The 25,539-nt window shown below is 43.8% G+C and overlaps 1 protein-coding gene across 1 annotated transcript in view; it reads right to left on the bottom strand.

Moving 5' to 3' along the window:
• The window catches only part of CLUH (clustered mitochondria homolog), a 93,673-nt gene that overhangs the window by 51,141 nt on the left and 16,993 nt on the right, over window positions 1–25,539 (bottom strand). The window contains exons 3-6 of the mRNA XM_015824500.2: window positions 7,974–8,158; window positions 5,481–5,652; window positions 3,928–4,071; window positions 2,299–2,426 (exon numbers count right to left, since the gene is read on the bottom strand). Coding sequence (XP_015679986.2) covers window positions 2,299–2,426; window positions 3,928–4,071; window positions 5,481–5,652; window positions 7,974–8,158 — 629 coding nt within the window. The remainder of the gene's footprint in view (window positions 1–2,298; window positions 2,427–3,927; window positions 4,072–5,480; window positions 5,653–7,973; window positions 8,159–25,539) is intronic.

The following is a 25,539-nucleotide window of genomic DNA, read 5'->3' as shown; positions in this document are numbered from 1 at the left end:
TCAGATTCTTAAAAGCCAGAGGATCACCCACGGGTCGTCGGGGCCATCGGCGAGGCCATCCGAGGTCTCCAACGAGGCCACCGCCGAAGCCACCGCCACCGCCGCCGGGGCCGCCAAGGCCGTCATTGGGGCCGCCGCCACCGAAACCGGCAGGGCTCCCTCCGTCGCCACCGAGGCCGCCACCGCCGAGGCCGTTGCCGCCGAGGCCGCCACCGCCGAGGCCGCCGCCACCGCCGTCAAAGCCGCCAAGGCCGCCGCCCCCGCCGTGGCCGCCGCCGCGGCCGCCGAAGATGGAAAAGGCCGCCACGGCCACCGAAGATGGAAAAGGCCACAGCATGGCATTCAGGCTGGCCCCCACACTCTCACGGCCCCTCCGGGGGCGCCGCCACCGCCGCCGACGCCGCCGAGGCTCACCGCCTCCGCCGCCTTCTCCAGCACCAGAGTTCAAAGGCCTCCATTCTTTTGCGCTCGGCCTTTCTTATGGTCCAAGCTTTGGGGTATTCATGCAGTTTCTTCTTGCTGGAAAATCCTTGTGAGGCAGCCGGAATACACTTTGTATGCAGTGGGTCTTAAGGTCAGTGCAAACCAGCTGCAAGCTGGACTCGGAAAAATCCTTATCCAAGACCAAGACAAGCTGTTATGATTTGACAGCCAATTGTGAACCGGCTGACGAATGACCTGCCTTGGTACAAGAAGCCCTTGCTTAACGATGGTAATCGGGGCTGGGAATTCTGTTATTAAGAGATGCGGCTGTACGGCACAACATCAAGTGACCATGCCAACGTATGACAGCAGTCCTGGCTGTCTTAAGATGCTGTTTGTGGACGAATCCTTTGTAGTTGCAGCATCCCACAATCACGTGATCACCATCTACAACCTCCTGCCAGCTTTCCTGTGGACACCCTGCTTGTTGGAAGCCAGTAGCGAAAGTCTCCAATGGTCATCCCATGACTGCGGGACGCTGTGACTATCATAATTCAGAACGAGTTGCCACTTGCCCAGATCACACGATTGTGGAGCTGCTGCGATGGCCGCAACTATGAGGACTGGTCATAAATCTCACTCATTCAGTGCCCTTATAACTGAACGTTCACCAAATGAGTGTAGTAGTGGCAATGTGGAAAACCATTGTTGATTTCTCCTTCAAATTTAAAGTCTAGACCAGGGGTAGGCAACCTTGGCTCTTTTATGACTCGTGGACTTCAACTCCCAGAATTCCTGAGCTGGCATGGCTCAGCATGGAAACCTCTCCCTTTCCCCTCAGCGTGGCTGGCTCAGGAATTCTGGGAGTTGAAGTCCACGAGTCATAAAAGAGCCAAGGTTGCCTACCCCTGGTCTAGAAGTTTAGAACTCATTCTGAGCTAACCTGCTTTCTTTATTCTTGTTTGTTGAATAAAGGAGGAGCCTTCATGCAGCGGCAAAGCTTTCCTTACTGTGAAAGTCCCAGATTTTCAATTCCCATCCCAGAATCATGTGCAAGCCAGCCAGCCAGGGGCAGGTCTTGCAGTCTCCTGACCATAACAGGGCCACGAGGTCATGGTGCCTGGTTTTGATAAAAACCTTGGGGTGGTTGTTATTTTCTCTGAGGAGCTTCTGCACGGAGCCTAGCTCTGGATGTTGAGGAAAGTGGCCATCCTTGGGAATATCTCTGCTGTCATTATTAAGGAGCTCCTTATAAGAGATTTTTTATCTCAACTTTCTCGGTATATATATGCTTTCATGTTTTTAAATCTGTTTGCTTGAGGTAATAATGAAGCTTAAAATCCCTTTATTTACTGATGCGCTTATTGTCTCTGGATCCCAAAGAACAAATTGCCCGGACATCCAATCCCCCCCCCGACCCTTAGCAAAACAATGAGTGGTCACTAAACAAGGACTACTTTCTGTATGAAAATTGCTTCCTGTATTTTTTAGGAATCGCGCGTCCGGAGGATGGGTTATCTGGATTTCTACTTCCATTTTACTCTTTCTCTCTCTGTCTGTCTCTGTCTCTCCCTCCCTCTCTCTCCCTCTCCACCAGCAAATGATATACTGTACAATACACAGAAATAACATTACTGTATGGACTGGTCCCCATTGGTAGTCTTGGTTTCAATGCTTTTTCCTTTGGAATTTATATAGGAAATACCCACGGTGCTTCTGACCAAGCAATGCCTGCCTCTTTGTTGGCTTCCTTGGCGTGGGATACTGAAAAAGGTGGGGTTTATTTGGGAGGAGACAGGGGAGTGGAAGGAGGCATTCTGAACAAGTGCTGGAAGTGACGACCAGCTTCCCTACTTGCAGATCTACGGGTGCTACCTTCCATTCTCGGTTCTGAGGCTGAAGAGGGCAGAGCGGCCTCTCTTTGCTCCCGGGTAAGATGTGCTCAGGAGGGGTGCAGTCAATCTGCTCCATTTCTGTACCCTTCTTCTTCCGCTTGCCGCTGTCTAGAATTAAAACATAGGAGAGGGGTGGGAGATTAAAAAAAAAAAGGTATTAGCATCATCAGGGTAGGCCATGCAGGTGAACTTAAGAAAAGAGGACAAATGACTTCATCTTGTCATCCGTGGTCCAATTCACACTTCCAAGAAGAGACCATGAGGACTGGAAAGTTGGCCCTCACAAAGAAAAGGGAGAAAACCTTCATTCTCTGATACAGGTAGTCCTCAGCTTATGACTTACAACTTAACAACTGCTGGCAGTTAGGGCAGACCTCCCCATCCCAATAGCTACATATCACCAGTTTTCAAAATTACAGCTGCTGCAGCACCACTGCAATCATATGAACAAAGTTGAGCAACGTTCGCCCTTACGAACAACCCCAGGGACACTGCAGCACCCCAACCTATCTCTTCCTCCCCCCCCACCAGCTAGGTCCCCGCAAGTAGGGCGGGAAGCAGAGCACGGGATGGCTCGGTGCTTTGATATCTCTGCCGGCAGTTTTAGACATGCACTTTAATCACTTCGTAAGCAGTGCTTTGCATAGTCTCAAAATCAACCTCTCCATGAAAAAGATCTCTATATGCGGGCTAGGTTTTTTGTTCCCTGCATCCCAAATCTGGAAGTTGGATAGATTAAAAGGGAAAAAGAACGGGACCAAGGCTCATGTTAGGGATGGGGTAGAGGTGACACTAGGGTGCTGAATTGTATGCAATAAGTGATGTATTTTCCCCAATTCTTCCTCATTCTGCATTCATAAGAACCGTGGTGGCTTCCTGCCCTACTTGCAGGGACCTAGCTGGTGGTGGTGGGGGAGATAGGTTGGGGTGCTGGCTCAGGAATTCTGGGAGTTGAAGTCCACGAATCATAAAAGAGCCAAGGTTGCCTACCCCTGCCTTAAACGCTATTGTATTACTGCATAAACCAGAGATCAGCAACCCAGCATATCACAGGAGTACAATGGACATCACCATCGCTGTCGTCTGCAAGCCTTCCAAATTAAATGGGAATTTAAGTTGTCAATTTTTTTTAATGTAAAAGAAAACCACTCAAAACAACTTGCACCAGATTCTGGCACTCCTTGGCAAGATTTGCGAGGTTGGGAAGAATTTGGGGGAGGCCCTCAAGGGTGGTGATATGAGGCTACTTGCAGCCTATACCATCATAATTTTTCACGGATTATCAACAAAACCTAATTTTGATAATAAATTTTTGCTGACTTAGTTGTTAAAAGAGGTTTAAGGTGGTTATGCTTTTAGAACTGGTAAGAATTTAAAGTCAGCCAGAATTTGTAGAATTAATTTTAAACAGCTCTGGCTGATGAAGTTATAGTAAAGCTATCCTTACAAGGGTACAAGGCATATATGCAGCCTGGAAAGCTACCGAATGCTTCTGCCTTAGGCTTGCCTTCTCTACGGGCCACATCAGAAGGAACTGCATCAAAACCCCAATGGCTTAGGACTAAGCAAGACAGTTCCTCTCAGCAGAGAAGCACCCATTTCTCAATACCTCCAAGGTCCCCATCGGTGAAGACACTGAGGAATGACAGCGAGTTGCAGTCAACACCATTGAAGGCATCTGAGGGATCAAGGCTCTTGAGGAGATCACGGACGTGACGGACGTGTATCCGAGCTTCTCGAACTGTATATGGCTCTGGGAATGCAGAGGAGTAGACAAAAGTTAAAAAAACAAAACAAAAACTCATTACAGGTAGTCCTCAACTTACAAAAGGTTGCTTAGCAAACATTCGAAGTTACGACAGACCTCCCCAAAAGGTACTTACGACCGAGCTCCGGAAGTTCTGATGGCCAGCTCCCACCCCGGTGATCATGTGACTGCATTTTGGGTGCTTGGCAACTGGCCCACATTTACAGTCATTTGCAGTGTCCCACTGTTATGTGACCGTGATTTACGATGATCTGGGCAAAAACCTCCCATAGCGAACAATGGGTTCACTTAACAACCCACAGCATTCGTTTAATGATCGCCACAAAAAAAATCATAAAATTGGGGCAGTTGTGTGATGACCCACTTTACAACTGTCACGATTTATGACTGTACTTGGCAGGCTCCATCATAGTCTTAAATCGAGGACTATCTGTATTCAGCTCTCTTGTTTCTTTATTACACTAATTCCCAATCTTTCTACTCACATTAAAAAAAAACATGACTTATGATACCTGAAACTAAAATGCAATATTCAAAAGGAACATTAAAATGGATAATATTAAAAATGTTGGGTGCATCAGCTTCAATTGAGCAACAACTAAAGCTGATACGCCACTTAATGTTGTAAGTTACAAATACAAAGTTACTTTATCAAACTACTACTACTACTGATGATGATGATGTTGGAAGGGACCCTGGAGGTCATCTAGTCCAACCCCCTGCTCAGGCAGGAAACCCTATACCATTTCAGACAAATGGCTGTCCGGTCTCTTCTTAAAATCTTCCAGTGTTGGAGCATTCACTGCTTCTGGAGGCAGGTAGTTCCACTGGTTAATTGTTCTCACTGTCAGGAAGTTTCTCCTTAGTTCTAGGTTGCTTTTCTCTTTGGTTAGTTTCCATCCGTTGCTTCTTGTCCTGCCCTCAGGCGCTTTGGAGAATAGCTTGACTCCCTCTTCTTTGTGGCAGCCCCTGAGATATTGGAACACTGCTAGAATAAATCCATATTCTGCATGGATTTATTTAATACTTAAAAACTATTGCAAATGCCGCTATAAGCTGCTGGACTGCAATGTTTCCTTTTGTTGTGTTCTTTTCACATTTTCTTTTCCTGAGTCTTAGATATCTTTAAGACTTTTGTTGATCAATTCCATCTTTTAAAAATCAAGAAGAACATCTACATGCTAGAGCCCCCTGATACCAGATGTTATAGCAACCTTCTTTAAAATGGCCCATCCAGATACACCAGATCCCCTAAAATTCCAAGCCAACATACTTGGAATCAACGATATCTGGAGACACCATCTAGAGTTGGATTCCTAGGAAGGATCTTTCCTTCCATGTTCCGTGCCCTAGATAACAACTCTTCCAACTACTCCTTATATATCAGTTCTTACCTTCAACTACCTTCAATACTGAATCTTCTTGTAAGCCTTCAATGGTCTTCAATTCAGCAAAGTTATCAAGAACATTGCCATCTAACTGCAGAGAGAAACATGTTCGGTGACAGGTATCCTCACGATCCATCAAAACTTGGTGGATTTCCTGAACCATCTCTTGGGGGGACACCTGGCAGAGCAGGGAACAGATGAGAGAAGAGAGGGTCACAGTTTTCCTTTAGGATTTCTACAGGGCATGTGAAAAGTGTTTTCAAAATATACAATGCAGGCATTCAAAGCAAAACACACATTGAAATCAGATCTTCTCTACAAAAGTGAAGGATAAAACTTAATCCAAGCTTAAGAAAACTACGGGTAAGCAAGTTACTAAACTAATATTTCTCAAGCTTAGCAACTTTAAGATATGTGGACATCAAGCCCCCAATTCCTCAGCCACTTGCCTGAATAATAAAGTTCTTGGAGAAAAGGTGGAATATTTAAATAAAATACTTTTTTTAAAAGCAACTGTCAAAAAAAGCTAAGGAATAATCACGTTAATTCAGAAAGCAGAAACAGGAGGAGATATGGTCTTTATCTCAAATCCTACAGAAGAGGAAGAATTCTAAATGCAGATAACAAGGATATGATTCCTTCTGTAAATGATGATCCACCACTTTTGGATCAGGAAAATATAGTGGAGAAGAATACATAAGATGGCTTGATTTGGCTCCTCTGGACATTCAACTCAATGTACTGGTCTGGCTTGGATCACACATATTGCTCCATCAGAGTTGGAAACAAATCAGCCACAATAGGCCTAGATTAGATATTATCCACTGGCCATAAATTAAAGTTAAAAAGTTAACTAAAATGGTCCTTATGGGAGACCTTGCAATAGTTTGGCCCCCAAAATACTTAAACTGTGCAAAATTACACAATGGCTTTAAAAAGTGTCCGGCTCTCCTCCTAAATTGCAATATATTTTGTTTAGTTTTGCCTATAATGTTATAGAGACTTGGCTGTTATGGTTTTATAGCTTCATATGTTGATGGACCTAGTCAACTGTGGCTTGTTAAATAAACCATGGTTTAACACAATGTGTGAATAAGCTCTCTGAAAGAATGGATGTTGTGTGTCTTTGTGTGTGTATGCATGTGTGTGTATGTGTGTGTGTGTGCCTTTTAGACAGTGTTAACTTCTGACAACCGACTGGATTAGTCCCTACAGTTTTCTTGGCAAAGTTTCAGAAGTGGTTTTCCATTGCCTGCTTCCTAGGACTGAGAAAGAGTGACTGGCTCAAGATTCTCCAGTTGGCTTTATGCCTAAAGCAGGACTGGAACTCACAGTCTCCTGGTTTCTGGCCTGGTGCCTTAACCACTACTCCAAACTGGCTCTCTTCAGAATGGTCTACACGCTAGTGTTTTTCAACTTTTAGGATGTGTGGACTTCGACTCCCAGAATTCCCCAGCCAGCATGTTTGTGTATGCCTCAATCTTTCCTCTGAAGCCTACTATATAGAAAATCCTCAACATGTCACACCACCCAAATGCAGCCTTTCTTGTTTTTTCTAATAAAATGCATTCAATCAGTTCCAACACCGCTCTAGAAGAATTTAACCTGGGGGAGAATTATTTACTCTCTTGCTCACTTATTTGAACTTTGGCCAAACTGCAGAAGATTGTGTAAACAGAACTGTCAAAGAAGCCAACATCTGCAGAAGCCCAAACTTTTCAGATTGTTTCTAGTCCTTAAAAGAGGAAAAAGATGAAAGCAAAGTGTGGATTTGGCAGGATTACTGAGTGACCCAGAAGGGGGGTTGTGTATTTAATGGCCCACCATACCATGGGTGGAATACATTTTCATACATTTTCTTTGAAGAATACCTGAAAAAATTAAATAGAAGCCTACTTTAGGAGAAAGCTAAATAGAACTGAAGAAGCTTCTTGAAGGAGAAGCGAAAGGTTTTCAAAAGAAAAAAACACCCAAGAAAGTCCAGTTGCCTTTTAGAAAAAGCATCTTTGGAACAACTGGGACCTGGATGATTTGAGAATCTCCATAGACCAGGGGTAGGCAACCTTGGTTCTTTTATGACTCATGGACTTCAACTCCCAGAATTCCTGAGCCAGTTATAGCTGGCTCAGGAATTCTGGGAGTTGAAGTCCATGAGTCATAAAAGAGCCAAGGTTGCCTACCCCTGCCATAGACAAACAGAGCTTCATTTATTCTGCAATTACTCCATCTGGAACAGCAAGTAGCCATGCAACAAATTTAAAGCTTAGTTCTGGATCAATTCAGAATCCCATCTCAAATGACATTTCAGGCTAGGAAATGCCAATGTATTTGGCTAGGAAATCTAGCGTCTGTAGTTCCTACACATCTGGAGGGCACTAGGATGGGGAAGAGGAATCTGAGGCAATAACTGCTAAGTCAACTGGCAGACTAACAGATGATTCATCAGGATTTGGGACTTGCCGAGAAAGTTAGAGCAAACGGCTTTGCAGAAATACTCACTTGTAGGGGAAAGGGTTCTACTGCCGGGGCATGGACTTTGACCGTGAAACCAGTATCCTGGATGACGATGACCTCTTGGTCGTCTGTATGGTTTGGATCTTCGTGGTCATTTTGCCTGGTCTCCTCCTTGCCGTTCTCGTGCAAACTGTCCCCGTTCATCAGAGCGGTGGTGGAAGGGTGCACTTCTGGTCATGGGAAAGGAGGAGAAGATGGTTTATAGCTATCTGGAGCCTCAAACAGCACTAGTGCAAATCGCCCATAGCAATGAACGATGTTAATTTTATAACCTGTGGACTTCAACTCCCAGAATTCCTGGGAATTGAAGTCCACAGGTCATAAAAGTGACATAGTTGCCCATCCTTGCTTTAGACCAGAGGTCCCCAACCCCCAGTCCGTGGACCGGCACTGGGCCACAGTATACCAGCAACTGGACCGCGCAAACAAGTGAAGCCCCATCTGCAGGATGCAGGCAGCACACAAAACCACACTCCCTCTGGTCCACAGAAAAACCTCTGTCCACGGAACCGGTCCCCGCTGCCCAAAAGGTTGGGGGCCACTGCTTTAGAGCATGCCCTCATGACTGCCATGTGGAAAGGATGCCCTAAAGCAGTGGTTCTCAAAACATTTTGATCTCAGGACCCTTTGTCAAGTGTGAAAGATCAGGTCCACACGTGAAGGTCCAATTAAACCGATTTATTGCTAAATAGCCGATACACAGGAGTCTTCTCAATTAATGATTAGCATCTGCTTGGAGTTAGCTAATGGTCCATGGGATTCAAGGAAGCTTGGATTTAATCCGCTCGTGGCTATGTAGGGATTTTAGGTTGATTCCTCTTTTGACTCTGCCCCCCTACCACTCCTTCTCCAAACACCCTTCATGTTCTTAAAAATGCTTGAGCACCCCACAGAACTCTGGTTTATGCAGATTACATCTATCAATATTTACGGTATTAGAAATGAACTCTTGGGGTATTTTAAAATATTTGACTTCATGGACCCCATGAAAAGTTTTGGGGACTTCTGAGACCACACTCTCAGAATGGCTGCCCTAAAACATTTGAGGGGAAAAAAAACCCTTTATTTTATATGTTACATTAACACATTCAATTTCAGAGAACATTTTCTTTAGTTCTGCTAGCCTAATAATAAAAATAGCTTATTTGAAATTGTTCTAGTCATGAGAATGATTACAATAATTTGTTGTCTAAGTTATCTGGACATTTATCAGAAGGTTACGATCTGCCTTCTGTTCTCTTCAAGCAAAGCCTTTGGAGTGTATGTGAAACACATTTAAATCTATCTAATAAATGAATCTATCTACAACAGTGGTGGTGAACCTATGGCACGCATGCCAGAGGCGGCACTCAGAGCCCTCTCTGTGGGCACATGCGCCATCAACCCAGCCTTGCCTCCCCCCGCGGCCCCCTCACCAGTAGCCCTTCCAGAGAAGAGTCGCCCCCGGGTGCGGCCTGCGAAGAGCAGCGCAGCCAAGAACATGGTAGCCGGGCAGCAGGGACAAGACTCCACCCTCGCGCCCCATCATGCGCAGATGATGCTATAGAGCGTGGGTGGAAGGCGTGGCCACCATGGCGCTGCAGGGCCTCCTGGGCGATCTGCTGTGGTGGGCCGTGGAGGTGGTGGGTGGCTCTGCGGATGGGCGGGGCAGGGGCAGAGTGAGGGCGGGGCGGCTTTTGGGCACTTGGTCTCTAAAAGGTTCGCCATCACTGATCTACACAATGAATGATCACTGCCAAATTTCTTACACAGGTGCAAATAACCGCAAACATGTATAGGATTTAACTGACCTGACCCAACTTGAATAATATCCATTATACTACGCTACCTCTCAGATCAGCATGTAGTGCTCAGAAATTATGTGGGAATGCAGAATAACTAATTGTGCCCTTTCCTAAAGCAACTCAGGATTTGAGATTCTTGCCTCTAGGTCAAAATGAGATTATACTGGGTTGTAATTTGAGTGGGAGGGAGGAAGAGGAGGAGGAAGAGGAGGAAGAGGAGAAAAAGGAGAAGGGAGATGGGAGGAGGAAGAGGAGGCGGCAAATCTTACTGCCACCCAAATTACTACTTAGAAGGCATTCGAAAACAATACAGGTACTCCTTGACTTACAATAATTCATTTAGTGACTGTTCAAAATTACGACACTGAAAAAGTGACTTGCGACCATTTTTCACACTTACGACCATTGCAGCATCTCTGTGGTCACATGATCAAAATTCAGACGCTTGGCAACTGGTTCATATTTATGACGGTTGCAGTGTCCCAGGATCATGTGATCCACCTTTTACCACCTTCTGAGAAGCAAAATCCATGGGGAAGCCAGATTCACCTAACAGCCTTGTTACTAGCTTAACTGCAGCGATTCACTTACCAACTGTGGCAAAACTCAAATGGGGCAAAACTCAGTTAATAAATGTCTCGCTTTAACAACAGAAATTTTGGGCTCAGTGGTCATCATAAATTGAGGATTACCTGTAATAGCCCAAAAGTTAAAATCCTTTGCTTGTTTTCTCTCTTGCTCTGCTGATGAATGCTTAGAAGAAATCGGTTTTTTAACTGATCTTTCTTTTTTCTTCTTCTTCTTAGCCTTTTTCCTGGCCTAAATGACTAATACTCTCTTTTTTTATTTTTTTATTTTTTTTGCCTGGGGAGACGTATTTCGGAGAAAGGAGGCAACATGGCAGTTAGTGGAGGAAGAAGCTGAGCAACAAAGGCAGAGGAGAAAATAAATCACCTAATTCAGGTCAGCTTGAAGCCTCCCCTTTAATTAAAGCTGAAACAAACCTCTGGTGTAGGTTTAGCCTCTTTCCTGCCAAGACGTACACAATAAGCACACAATTAAAACCCTCAACCCTGTCTGCCTCAAAGCAACCTCTGGGTGTATGTGCGTGCGTGTAGCAGACCTCCCCGCTTATTTTATTCTTTCAGTTGTGAAGAATCAAAAATGTTTCAAGCTCAATCCATCGCAGGTCGAGTTTCAACAGAGACCAGATGGCCATCCGACAAGAGTGCAGCAGTAGCGGATTCTTGCCCCAGATGGAGGGCTGGTCTAGATTAGAGGTGAGGACCCATGACCCCTTTATAACTTGTGGACTTCAACTCCCAGAATTCCTGAGCTAGCATGAAGCCAGCATTGAAGTCCACAAATCATAAAAGGACACAAATCATCGTTCTCTACCCTTGGTTTAGATCAGGGGTAGTCAACCTTGGCTCTTTTATGACTCGTGGACTTCAACTCCCAGAATTCCTGAGCCAGCTAAGCTGGCTCAGGAATTCTGGGAGTTGAAGTCCACGAGTCATAAAAGAGCCAAGGTTGACTACCCCTGGTTTAGATGATCTTCACGGTTCCTTGCAACATTTCCAGGCTATGACATTGTAATCTTTGGGGGGGGGGTTAGGGCAATTCCAAATTCAATCTCTGTATAAGCCCCATGACAGATGGCTTTGAACTACAGGCCACCTCTCGGCCTTATTTACCCTACGGAATCATTTTTAGGAAGGAGACCAAATTCCTCACAAGAAAGGAAGGATAAAAGATCAACCCAGCAGGGTGACGAAGGAAAGAATGCCATTTTAATCCTCGCTGAGGAAGACAGAGAGGGGGGGGGCAATGCTGCTCTTGATCCACACGTTGTGCATTCCAGAACATTCCTCTTTCAGATTCTGTGCCAGGAGCAGCACTTTGTGTGTTGTACGTGGTCCAAATTATAATTTGAACTATGTACAAACTGCTGAACATTTTCTACTCTTGACTTACGACCACATTTGGGCCCCAAATTTCTGTTGCTAAGCAATGCAGTTAAAGTGAGTTTTGCCCCATTTTATGACCTCTCTTGTTAAAAATGAATCACTGCAGTTGTTAACGTAGTAACACAGTTGTGAAGTGAATCTGGCTTCCCCATTGACTTTGCTTGTCAGAAGGTCGCAAATGGTGATCACATGATTCCGAGCCACTGCAGCCATCTTAAATATGAGTCAGTTGCCAAGCAACTGAACTTTGATCACTTGACTGCAGGGGATGCTGCAACGATCCTAAGTTGTGGAAAATGGCCATAAGTCACTTTTTCAATGCCTTTGCAACTTCAAATGGTCACTAAACAAACAGTTGTAACTCGAGGACTATCTATATTTCCAACCTATAGTTCAAAGCACAGAGAGTAGGATTGTACCCAAGATCAACCAGTAATATTTCCCAGGGAGATTACTGAAGATGTAAAGCAGGGGTCTCCAAACTTGGCAACTTTAAGACTTGTGGACTTCAACTCCCAGAATTCCAAATTCTGGGAGTTGAAGTCCACAGGTCTTAAAGTTGCCAGGTTTGAAGACCCCTGATGTAAAGGATATTGGGGAGACTCGATCTTCTTCAGTCTGTCCCTCTAAGTATGTTTGGACAGCACTTATCCTCCAGTGTGGCTAGGAGGCGTCCGGGTGAAGAAGGCTGATCAGATGACCCTCGGCCAGAGAGATGAAAGATCTGACTTAAAGGCTGCTTCCTAAAATTGCAAGATGACTCCTGGACAAGTTACAGGTTTAGCTGGCTGAGATGTGTGGTCCTGTCATATCCCTGAATTCCTCTAGTTGCCTATATTTTCTCCACTGAATTCATATGAGAGATGGCTGGAGCCCAGATGTTAAGAGTAGCAGAAAAGTACAGTTAGTCCTCGGCTTACGGCCACAATTGAGCCCAAAATTTCTGTTGCTAAGCAAGAGAGTTTCCATCCTGGACCTGATGCCCTGCAGTTGAGGCAGAAGGTTTTCTGCCTTTATGGGAATTAGGCCTCCAACCTTTTTTTTTTTTTTTTTGCTTAACACAGGTAGTCCTCGACTTATGACCTGGGACTAGAATTTCCCTTGCTAAGCAAGGCAGTTGTTAAGTAAGTTGCATCCAATTTTACAACTTTTGTTGCCATGGTTAAGTGAATCACTTGCAATTGTTAAGTGAATCCATTGATTTTCCTTGTTGGAAGCTGGCTGGGAAGGTCACATGACCTGGGATAATGCATAACAACAACAATAACAATAGTTGGAAGAGATCTTGGAGGTCATCTAGTCCAACCCCCTGCTCAGGCAGGAAATCCTGGCCTATATCATTTCAGACAAATGGCTGTCCAGTCTCTTTTTAAAAACTTCCAGTGTTGGAGCATTCACCGCTTCTGGAGGCAGGTTGTTCCACTGGTTAATTGTTCTAACTGTCAGGAGGTTTCTCCTTAGTTCTAGGTTGCTTCTCTCTTTGGTTAGTTTCCATCCGTTGCTTCTTGTCCTGCCTTCAGGTGCTTTGGAGAATAGCTTCTTAAATACATGCCATACAAGGGCCAGAATATTGATCTCATGACCGTGGGGATGCTGTATCTATCATTAGTGCAAGGACCTGTTATAAGTCCTTCTTTTCCGCGCTACTATAAATGCTAAATGGATGGCCAGAGACTAGCTGCAATGCCTTTTCTGTTTCTCCATTTAGTACAGATAAACACTGGGAAATGTTAACATGACATCCTAATTGCCTGTGGCTTTCCTCATTCTTCCCATTTCCTTGTTTAAAAATCTTAGCAAAATTGGTGCCCTTCAGTCTGTAAGCTTCATTGTGTTAGTTCTGAGCCTGTGCCTTGGGTTTTATTAGTAGCTGGCTTGGAAGCTGCCACAACAGCTCCTCTTGCAAATATTTAGGTCGAACTGAAATACATTTTTTGGTTTCTTTGCTATCCAGAAAAATGGGAAAACGAGTCAATGTCTGCACGCGTGAGCTCCTGGATTGGCCTAGTCAAAAACACTTTGCAGGAACCTGTTTTGGTACAAAGCAAAGAATGGAAATCTAGCCAAAGTTTTCCAGTTTTGTTGTTTGTAAAAAAGAAGAATCTGAAGAGAGCAGTGTGTGCTGTTGCTGAGCAGAGCAGTGTGTGCTTTGTTTGCTAAGTAGTCTAGTTCCCCTATCATTGTTTCCTTTAACAGATTGGAGAATTAAGGTGTCTCCAGCTGAGACTCTAGAAAGAGTACAGAGAAGAGCAACAAAGATGATTAGGGGACTGGAGGCTAAAACATATAAGGAACGGTTGCTGGAATTGGGTATGTCTAGTTTAACGAAGAGAAGGACGAGGGGGGACATGATAGCAGTGTTCCAGTATCTCAGGGGCTGCCACAAAGAAGAGGGAGTCAAGCTATTCTCCAAAACGCCTGAAGGCAGGACAAGAAGCAACGGATGGAAACTAATCCAAGAGAGAAGCAACCTAGAACTATGGAGAAACTTCCTGACAGTTAGAACAATTAACCAGTGGAACAACCTGCCTCCAGAAGCGGTGAATGCTCCAACACTGGAAGTTTTTAAGAAGAGACTGGACAGCTGTTTGTCTGAAATGGTGTAGGGTTCCTGCCTGAGCAGGGGGTTGGACTCGATGACCTCCAAGGTCCCTTCCAACTTTACTACTACTACTACTACTACTACTATCACTACTACTACTACTACTACTACTACTATTACTACTATTATTATTAAATATTAAATATTTAAGAATTCTGTGGACTAGTAAGTTTTTGGAAAGTACTGTTTTACAGGCAGATTAAGCCACTAACGCAGGGAGCTTCCATCATGGTTTACTGTACAGGTAGTCCTTGATTTACAACTGTAATGGAGCCTGCCCATTATGCTCCTAAGTCATGACATTTGTAAAGCAGGTAAACCACATGTCTGATCTGATTTTACGATATTTTTTTTGCAATGGTCATTAAGCAAATGCTGCAGTTGTTAAACAAACTCTGTGGTTGTTAGATGAACCCACTGTTTGCCATGGGGTATTTTTGCCAAAATCTGGAAGTAAACATGGTTTGGGGCAAAAGCACCATGAATTGCAGTCACGCGACCGTGGCTGTAAATGCAGGCTGGTAGCTGAGCACACCTGAAATGGAGCCATGTGATCACAGTGGGGGTGGCCCGACCATCAGAACTTCAGAAAATGGTTGCACGTCCTTTTTTCAGGGTCTGTTGTCACTTCAAACAACCAGTCACTAAAGCAACCAGTCATAAGTTGAGGGTTTCCTGTAGTTTCTCTTTTGTATATGGAGATTTTCAGTCATCCAGGTCATGGCTGTCCCAAAGGTGCTTTTTCAGGAGGCAATTGGACTTCCTTGTTTTTCTTTGAAGGCATTTCACTTCTCATCCAAGAAGCTTCTTCAGCTCTGACTGGATGGTGGGGAAATGGGAAGATTTATACTCCCTGCAGACAGCTGTTCATTTGCATTCTTTTGGAGAGTCATTAAAACTACCTGGAGGCTTATCTGTGTCTTCAGGGTCACCTGAGTAGTACAAATGTGTGAGGAGCCTTCTTGGAACTGTTGAAACTAACCACTCGCTAAAAGAATGGAAATGAGATGGGCCGCTGTCCACACTGTGGGAATGCAAAATTAGGTTCGTTCATTTTCCTCTCATTCCTTCCAGCCTTCTGGTTTTTTTGCGTGAAAACCTTGGAAGCCAGGCATAAGATGTTAAGATGGATCAGACTAAGAAGGAATACAATACAGGCAGTCCTCGACTTACAACAGTTTGTTTAGTGACCGTTCAAAGTTACAATGGCACTGAAAAAAGTGATTTATGACCATTTTTCACACTTAACGACTGTTGCAGCATCCCCATGGCCATGTGATCAAAATGCAGATGCTTGGCAATTGACTCATATTTACGACGGTTGCAGTGTCCCGGGGATCATGTGGTCAAGCATAGTCAATGGGGAAGCCGGATTCACTTAACAACTGTGTTATTAACTTAACAACTGCAGTGATTCACTTTTAACAACTGTGGCAAGAAAGGTCATAAAATGGGGCAAAACTCACTTAACAACTCTCTTGCTTAGCCACAGAAATTTTGGGCTCACTTGTGGTCGTAAGTGGAGAACTAACTGTATAGGCCATGGATGAGAACAAATATAGTCAGCGTCTCTCCTTTTTATCTTTAATGGTTGCTGGGGAAAATGTGCAAGGTGGCACCTTGTATCCAGGTGGCAAGACAATATACTGTATTTTGCATTTGAAGACACAGGTCAAGAAATGGTTCGCCCATCTCCTCTGTAACCAAGTCCATCCAGCTTATTGTTGGTCATTTCTTCTCTTTGCTTCTACCTTTCCCAACATTAGACCTTTCTCTAAGATTTCCTGTGGGTTTTGAAGCTGAACAATGGAGAGCTTTGTAAAGAAGTCCAGTAATCACATAAGTTAAGTTGGAGTCAAGCCAAATCTCTTGAGTTTTTTGGAATCTTCCTGTTCTTTCCCCCCCCCCCTTTTAAAATCCATATGACATAACAATCTTCTGCTAATATTTGGGGAGCCAATTTGGTGAAGCAGGGAAGATCTGGACTAGAAAGTAAGAGACCATGAATTTTAGTCTTCCTTTACAGCTTCATGCTGGCTGAGAAATTCTGGCACTTGAAGTCCACAAGCTTTAAAAGTTGCCAAGATTTGGTCTAGCTTTAAGCATAGAGGTTTCCAACTTTTAAGAGGCACTGAAAGTAGCAGATAAAAATTAATATTATTTTTTGGGGAATAAAAATTTAAATGCCCTCTTTTTCCAAGGCAATGGCAAGATGTAAAAACAGCAAAACTTGGTTCTTGGGCTCTTAAAATATAATTACTATAACTGAAAATGTTGTTCCATGTTTACTGAGCACTGACTACATACAATCATGGATCTGATCACATGCTAAGGAAGATGCTTCATTTGAAGGGGGGGGAAGAATCCACTGCTCTATTTATGTGAAGATTCCCGCTTTCTAAAAATACACTTATTACTTATTAAAATATGTGAACATAACATTAATCAAACCAGGCAGATTCCAGACTGTCATTTGTGTTCAGTAATACTTCCCTCGAACTATGCACGCATCCATTATACAGAAAGATTTTGGGTGTGGTACAATTACTATTTTAACAGTTTATACTCTTAATTGTCCTTGAGCAAAGCTTTGCTTTAATTGGACATTTTACTGAACTAGCCTTCTTATCAAAGATCTCAATTTGGAACAAAAAATCCTTACATATCTTTTATGCAGCATGTCACCTTAATTTATTACAAAATATGTATTATACTTAGTTATCAGAAATCTCAAGGAGTTCAGCTCAGACTCTAATGTTCTTTAGGATATGGACAATGTAGATTTAATGACAAAACTTTTCAAAAATTTCCAATAAGAAATCTTAAATACAGATTTGTGAGAACATGAAGCATTTCTTCTTAATGATTAATTTTATTGGGGACAAAGGCCCCTGCCAACAACCTCTGCTGAAAGGGTTAATCAAGGGAATTTTAGAATTGGGGTTTGCTAGTCAGTTCCCACCCCACCCTAAGCATTTAACCTAAATAAGTTTCACCAGCAGAGTTTGGCACCCTGCCTTAACCAACAAACCCAACGAAGGAGGAAAAATGGATTGGAATATTTTAAGTGTCAATCGCTGAATAGATTTTGCCAGAGAATCTACCAATGCGACTTAATCAGCATCCTGAGGCTGTTTAAATAATTAATGGGTATATTCCCTGTATTTTAATAGGAGCTGTGCATTTAACATTTCCTGTCTTCTCAGCTCAGCTCAATCCTCAGTCAGTCAAAGCAGAAAAACCAGTATCACTGGTTATCCCAGTTGATTGACAGCCATAACGTGAGGAGATGTGGGGTGGGTTGAAGGAAAAAAACCATCTGGGCATGGATCTCTCTTCTTGGCTGTTTTCCAGAACTGCCATCTTACGTGCAGCATGGTAAATTAATTTTGCCTTGGGGGGCAAAGCATGTTACACAGTTAATATTAAATCATTCAAACATATGTGTGGGGGGGGAGGGGGGTCGTACTTATATCAAAAGGTGTTCCCTGTTTGCTCTGTCCCAAATATGCGTGAAAGCCATCTAACAGGTAATCCTCGATTTATGACCGCAATTGGGAGCAGAAATTCCGTTGCTAAGCAAGGCAGTTGTTGAGAGAATTGCCTCTGATTTTACATGACCCAGGGATGCTGCAACGGTCATAAACCCGTGACAGTCGCCAAGCACCTGAGTTTTGATCATGTGACCATGGGGATGCGGTAATGGTAATAAGAGTGAGGACTTGTCATAAGTCACCGTTTTTGGTTACTGTTCAGTTACTACTGGAGCAGTTGCTAAACAAAATGGTTGTAAGTTGAGGACTACCTGTAACTACTAATAGCTTTTCAGAAGACTTCAGATAACTAATGTATTGATGCTATTATGAATTCTGATATTATGTATTGAGGGTTTAAGATTGTGAGGTAATTATGAGCTACTTTAGGAGGATTAACACCCAGAACAATTGCAGTTAAATGTTGCTTCACAGCCCTGCTTGCAAGTCAGGATAATCTAAATATGCTGTGCTCTGAATATCACTAGAGTGGAAAATATGACTAATGAAAATCCCAAGTCTGGCCTTTTCAGGCAGCAGCTGAAGTGTGCGATTTTTTCGCAAGGAGACTCAGATCTTTTTGTGTTCAGTTTCTACAAATACTTAAAAGCTCCGGGCCAAATCCAGATTGCCGTTAAGTCAGTATTTCTCAAACTTGGCAACTTTACCACATATAGAACTGAATTCCCAGTATGGAATTAAACCATGCTAAAAGGCAAATGGCATGGCAACCAGAATTTGTAAAAAGTTGCAGTCTTGCAAGACTTACGTCAGGCTTGGCTGGTCTGAGCTGCAAATAAAACTTTTGTTAAATTTTCCAGCTTTTTTTCCAGTGAGCTCCCTGTTTTCAGTTGATACTGGCTAGGGAATTCTGGAAGTTGAAGTCCGCACATCTTAAAATGGCTAAGATTGAGAAACACTGATGTACCATAACCAGATTTTGTCTAACATCTCGTACAGGATTTACAAAAAGAAGAGAACAACTAATACTATTATTAAATTATTTTTTGAATTAAACATAAGCTGTCCATCTTACCTAGAAACGACGGCTTACACTCAATAAAAATCAATATGAAACATTAAAACAATAGTAACACTAGAACCTATTAAAAACTGACAGATAGTGAAGAAGGGAGCATGATGCACATTAATATAAAGTAATGGAGGAAAAAAGAGAAAGAAAGCAAAGACAAAGCAAAAAGTGCAAGAAAAAGGGGAAAACGTTGTGGAAAAATAGAAAAGAAAAAAACAAAACAAAAATATGGCTTCCAAAATTCTCCACAGTAGTTATAAGTTCATTCTGTTTACCATCGCAGTATAGAAACATTAATAGCAGTCATTCCTCATCTACCCCCACGCAGCTATTAGCAACTTCAGGCTTTTAATATGAGGAACCTCAAATGACAGGTAGTTCTCAACTTACAACAGTTTGTTTAATGACTGTTCAAAGTTACAACGGCACTGAAAAAAGTGACTTATGACCATTTTTCACACTTACGACGGTTACAGCATCCCTATGATCACGTAATCAAAATTCAGACACTTGGCAAGTGACTCATATTTATGACGGCTGCATTGTTCCGGAGTCATGTGATCACTTTTTGCAACCTTCTGACCAGCAACGTCAATGGGTAAACCACATTCACTTAACAACCATGTTACTAACTTAACAACTGCAGTGATCCACTTAACAACTATGAGAAGAAAGGTCGCGAAATGGGACAAAATTCACTTAACAAATGCCTTGCTTAGCAACATAAATCTTGGGCTCAATTATAGTCGTTAGTCGAGGACTACCTGCATTTTAGAGGCACCTAAGTGGAACCACCAACCACATGGCTTTTGATTGAATGTGAAGGCCCAGAGTGCTAAATTTTAGAATATTCAAGCTTCCCTCTCTCTCCTAGCCATCCAGTTGTGGAGGTGATATAGAGCACAAATTTCCTGACAGTGAGAACAATTAATCAATCGGACAGCTTGCCTCCTGGAGTTGCGGGCGCACGCACCATCACTGGAAGTTTTCAAGAAAAAAGACTGGACAACCATTTGACCAAGATAGTATAAGGATTCCTGCCTTGGGCAGGTGGTTGGACTAGAAGACCTCCAAGGTCCCTTCCAGCCCTGTGATTCTCTGATTCTCTATACAATCCAACAAATTTGTGGCTCTTTCTCTTTGAATACACAGCAAAAACTACCAACTGCATTACAGCTGGATATCTGAAGACCCATATATCCTCAAAACACACCCCACGTCTTCCCCTGACCCCCACTTTTCCACCCCCTACCTTTTTGCAGATGGGCCAGCGATTTTCCTTTTTATTCATTTGCAAGGGTTCAAATCCTGCAAGGATTGGGAGAGGCGATCCGAGACATCTCCTTGGATGGCGCTCCGCTTTGGAAACACCCAGGAAAGGTTTCCATATGTACGTTGCCACACACCGCAAACTACATTGCTTTCGTACGGGCTGCTGTAAACAAGTGTGCACTTTTACCTCACCAAACTGAGTCCTTAATATGAAGGAGGCATCTGCTCATCTGTGATGCAAGGGCAAGGAAAACACCCCAGAGATGTAGTTCACCAGGATCCTATTATGCTGACATCAGCTTGTTAGCGCCTTGTAATATATTCTGTGCAGACGTAAAGAGACGATGGAGCGATTGGTGGGGTTTTTTTTTCCATTTCCAAACAGGGTTCGACAACTTGTAGTTTCGCGTCTCCTTCCGGCACACTTCAAAATCCCTTCTAATCCTAACGGCTGAAAACCAACAATGGGGCTTCCTGCCACTCTAAAATAAGAAGCTGAACATCCCCAACATGTCTCAACAGTCTCCATTACAGTAGCCAAGAACTCCTGGCAAAGGTTATTTTTTTTGGCTATTTCCCTTCCAGGCCAATCTTGTTCTGAACAAGTCAAGACACACAACAAATGCTCAGAGCTCCTTCTGCATCTTGCAGATGTTTCTTGCCACCCCCAAATAACACAAATGGCGGAGAGCTGGAAGAAAAACAGCAGTTGCCTACAAGGAACTATTATTTTAAAAAAAAATCTGCAAGGAAGGATACCTCTTTTTTTTTTCTCCTCCAGACCTGTTCTATGAGAATAAAATGGGAAAACCGAGCGACTGGGAAGTTCATTTTAAATTGGATTACTGTGTGCAATGATGAAGCATGAGTCACATTTCGGCTTTCATTATGCTACTTTCCAAGGGCTTATCTAGGGAAGTGAAGATTGCTGCTGCTGAGTGAGTGGGTGCAATTTTTAAGCCTTCTAAGGTGATATAAAGAAACAGAATGAATGCAATGTGCAGAATTAATGCTTAGCTCATGACTGCTACTGATTATGTGCCATCAAGTTGACTCTGACTGACTTCCCTAGACCTTCCTCAGAAGTCGGTCCTTTCAGGTCTTCTAATGAAGCACCCATCACTTCTATAAATGAATCCATCCACTTTGCTGTTGGTTGTCCTTTTATTCTTTTTCCTTCCACCTTTTCCAGCATCAGAGTTGTCTCTTCAGAGCTGTCTCTTGGCATAATGCAGTGTTTCTCAACTTTGACAACTTAAAGATAGAATAACAGAATAACAAGAGTTGGAAGGTACCTTGGAGGTCTTCTAGTCCAACCCCCTGCTCTAGGAGAAGATCCTATACCAGTGATGGCGAATCTTTTAGAGACCGAGTGCCCAAACCGCAACCCAAAACCCGCTTATTTATCACAAAGTGCCAGGGCCGCATCAGCATTGTGATGCCCTTGGGGGGGGGCAGGGGTGTGTGGCCCACTGGGTGGGTGTAGCTGCAGTGGTCATGGCAGACTAGGTGGGCGTGGCCGGGGTGGGCGTATCCACCTCGATGTTGCTCTTGGGGGGACGCCTGTGGGGGCTGGGCAGGATTGGGCGAGATCCAGGGGGTCTCTGATGGGTGGGGCGGTGGGCAGGAGGCTTGTCCTACAGGGTGAGACAGGGGGCAGGGCGAGGGTCCATTGCCACGGGGCAAGGTGAGGCAGGGGCTGGGGCGACTGCTGCCTGACACCATCGGCCCCTGCACACAAAGGCCAGCAAGTGCCTGGGGGCGTGCTCTACCACCTCTACTCGAGTTGCTAGCTGGCTGCTTCGCCTCCTTTGTGCTGGGTGGGGCTGCTGCTCTGGACGCCACCGGTGGCCTAATGATCAGGGCTTTTCAACCTTTTCACCCATTGTGCCACTTTTAGGATATAGCAATATCCGAGTACCACCAGTCACCTAGCAAGGTGTCAAAAACTTAATGACCCCCCCAAAAAAGGAAAAAAGTGATAAAGTACAGGTAGTCCTCGACTTACAACAGTTCGCTTAGTGACTGTTTGAAGTTACAATGGCACTGAAAAAAAGTGCCCCCCAAGCCACAGCCGAGCAAGACACCTGCCTGCCCACCTGGCGGCGCTCTTTCTCCTGTCCGAGGTTTTCATTGTTGTGAGCATTTCTGTTGAGGATTGGCAGGGTGGGGTGGGGTGGAGGGGTGTTTGGTTTTTATTTCCCCCCCAGTCTGCTGAGTGGTTGCAGCAGGTTTTGGTCACTTCACATGACCCTGGGACACTGTGACCATCATAAATATGAATCAGTTGCCAAGCATCTGCATGTAAATCACAAGACCCTGGAGATGCTGCAACATTCCAGCTGATTGGCGCTTCTTCTGGGCTCAGCAGAAGCGCCAGGATCAGCGCTGAGCTCCAGCTGGAGCCTGGTGCTGATCCTGGCGCTTCCACTGAGCCCTGACAGCCCTGCAGCTCCAGCCATTTCTTGCTCAGGCTTGTGCGGTGCTGCCACCGGTTCAGCTCATTCCCCTCCCCCGCTACCACTTTTCTAGGATGTTCATGTACCACCTGCCAGGTGCCAATGTACCACAGGTGGTACCTGTACCACTGGTTGAAAAGCCCTGGCCTAATGGACCTGCGTGAGCTGCTGGCAGCGGTGGTGGGCATGCCCACAGAGAGGGTTTTGAGTGCCGCCTCTGGCACGTGTGCCATAGGTTCGCCATCACTGTCCTATACCATTCCACACAAATAGCTGTCCAATCTCTTCTTAAAAACCTCCAGTGATGGTACATCCGCATCTTCTGAAGGCAAGCTGTTCCACTGATTGTTCTAGCTGTAAGGACATTTCACTTTATTTCTAGAAGTTGCATCTCTCCTTGACAAGTTTCCATTCATTGCTTCTTGTTCTGCCTTCTGGTGCTTTGGAGGACAGATTGACTCCCTCTTCTTTGTGGCTTTGGAAAACTGTTATGTCACCCCTTGACCTTCTCTTCACTAGAGTTGAAGTGCACACATCTTAAAGTTGCCACAATTGAAAAACATTGGCATAATGTGTCTGAAGAAGGATAATTTGAGGCTGGTCATTTGTGCCTTGAGTGAGAACTCTTGAGTTAATTTTGTTCAATGATCCATTTGGTTTTTGTTTTCTTGGCTGTCCATGGTATTCTCAGGAGTCTTCTCAAACACCAAAGTTCAAAAGCCTCAATACTTTTTTCTATTTTGCTTCTTCAACTTTTAGTTCCATAGAATATCACAGGAAATAGTTTGGACAGTTCTGTTCTTTAGATGTAAAGACACATTTTCCAAACCATCATAGCTAATCTATTAAGAGCTAGTCCACAGCATATTTCTTGACTCTTTGTTCTTTTACTATGGACCATGACCTTCAAATTACTTAAAAAAAGAACATGAATATTGCAATAGGTCAAATTGTGTTTTGTTTTGCTGCCAAGTATTTGGGAAGGAAATCCAGGGGTGATCCAGTTTACTGGATGGGAGGATACTTGTGCTTCAAAAGTTGTGGGATGCCCAACCTCAACATAGTGTCATGATTATGCTGTCTCTGTCCCAAGGAGTTTACAGTGTCAATTCATCACAGGAGAGACAGAAGCAACATGGAGTTGGTTCCATAAGGCATTACAGACAGACCTCAACTTATGATCCAATTGAGCCCAAAATTTCCGTTGCTAAGCGAGACATTTGTTAAGTGAGTTTTGCCCCATTTTATGACCTTTCTTGCCATAATTATTAAGCAAACCATTGCAGTTGTTAAGTTAGCAACACAATCATTAAGTGAATCTGGCTCCCCCATTGACTTTGCTTGTCGGAAGGTCGCAAAAGTGATCACATGACCCCGGGACACTGCAATTGTCATAAATATGAGCCAATTGCCAAGCATCCAAATTTTGATCACGTGACCGTGGGGACGCTGCAATGGTTGTTAAGTGTGAAAAATGGTCATAAGTCAGTTTTTCCAATGCCATTGTAACTTTGAATGGTCATTAAACAAATGGTTGTAAGTTGAGGACTACCCATACATGCCCATGACTGGAAAACATACTTGTATGCAGATGATCCCAAATTCAATCTCTGGAGAAAAAAAACAAGGCTGCAAATTCCAAAATGTCACCCACTGTTGCAACAGACAATATTGGGGTTCGGCAATTTCAGGGGAGGTTTCCATTTTATTCCTAGCATGCCATACTTACCACATGTCCTATCTTTTGGCAATCCTACTCCTCCTACCTATCTTTTGGCAATCCTACTCCTACCTTCTCTATCCCAGTCCCCTCTGTATATGCACCAATCCCAACTCCCAGAATTCCCAGCTAATGGAGCTTTTGGCAGTCCCAACACTGTATCTGATCAGGGAAGCCTGCAGAGAAACAAGTCACAATTATTGTCATTTCTTCAGAAGATGGGAAGGTTAAGAGTGAGCTTGGCTTAAAAGACAACCAGAATACATCCAGACAACCTTTTCCATTCCCTCAATCCACAACTGTCTTCTTTTCCTCCTGTTCTGTAACACTACAAAAGAAGAACAAAGAAATTTCCATGCTCGGAAAATGAAAAATAGACTGCCTCCATCTTCTGTCATTGTTTGAATTATTGCTTCAGATCATATGGATTTGCATTTGTTGGGTCGTATGTAAAATAAAACATAAAAAAAAGATTCTGAGCAGTCCCAGGGGAGGGAACTGCAAAATCACCAAACTACTATTCTTTTCAAAGAACTTCTAAAGCAGGTATAGGCAACCTTGACTCTTTTATGACTTGTGGACTTCAACTCCCAGAATTCCTGAGCCAGCCATGCTGAGGAGAAATGGAGAGGTTTCCAAGCTGAGCCATGCTGGCTCAGGAATTCTAGGAGGTGAAGTCCACGAGTCATAAACGAGCCAAGGTTGCCTACACCTGTTCTAGATTAAATGAAACTCAGGAAGATGCAGTGAGGCAACAGAGGGACAGTTATGAAAAGTCACATTTTAAATAGGATATGAGCCTTATTGAAGCTTAAAATGCCCCCTACATAACCCAGAAAAAAAATGACTTGTTGCAAGGCCACACACCTTGAAGTCTGGAATTGATCTTGAACTGGAACAATGCACAGTCCCCAAAGAAAAGTTGTAGAGTTGGATTCTGAATTAAAAACTCAGACTTAAAACGAATTTAGGATTGGGGGAGTCACTTCAGATGTGAAGACTCTGACAGATTTGCCATGCAGGTATTGTAGTCCTCATTTCAGGGCCGTAATTGAGCCCAGAATTACGGTTGCAAGTTTCAGGGGTCATTAAGCAGATCACCAAATGATCATGCCCAATTTTATGACCTCTTCTGCAGCAATCATTATGTGAATGCTGAGGTTGTTAAGCAAAGCCGT

The sequence above is a fragment of the Protobothrops mucrosquamatus genome, unplaced genomic scaffold, assembly GCF_001527695.2.
Source record: "Protobothrops mucrosquamatus isolate PMUCROS unplaced genomic scaffold, P.Mucros_1.0 scaffold2259, whole genome shotgun sequence".
In the NCBI taxonomy this organism is placed as follows: domain Eukaryota; kingdom Metazoa; phylum Chordata; class Lepidosauria; order Squamata; family Viperidae; genus Protobothrops; species Protobothrops mucrosquamatus.
The sequence above is the reverse complement of the archived record's forward strand: the minus strand, read 5'-3'. Positions and strand labels throughout refer to the sequence as shown.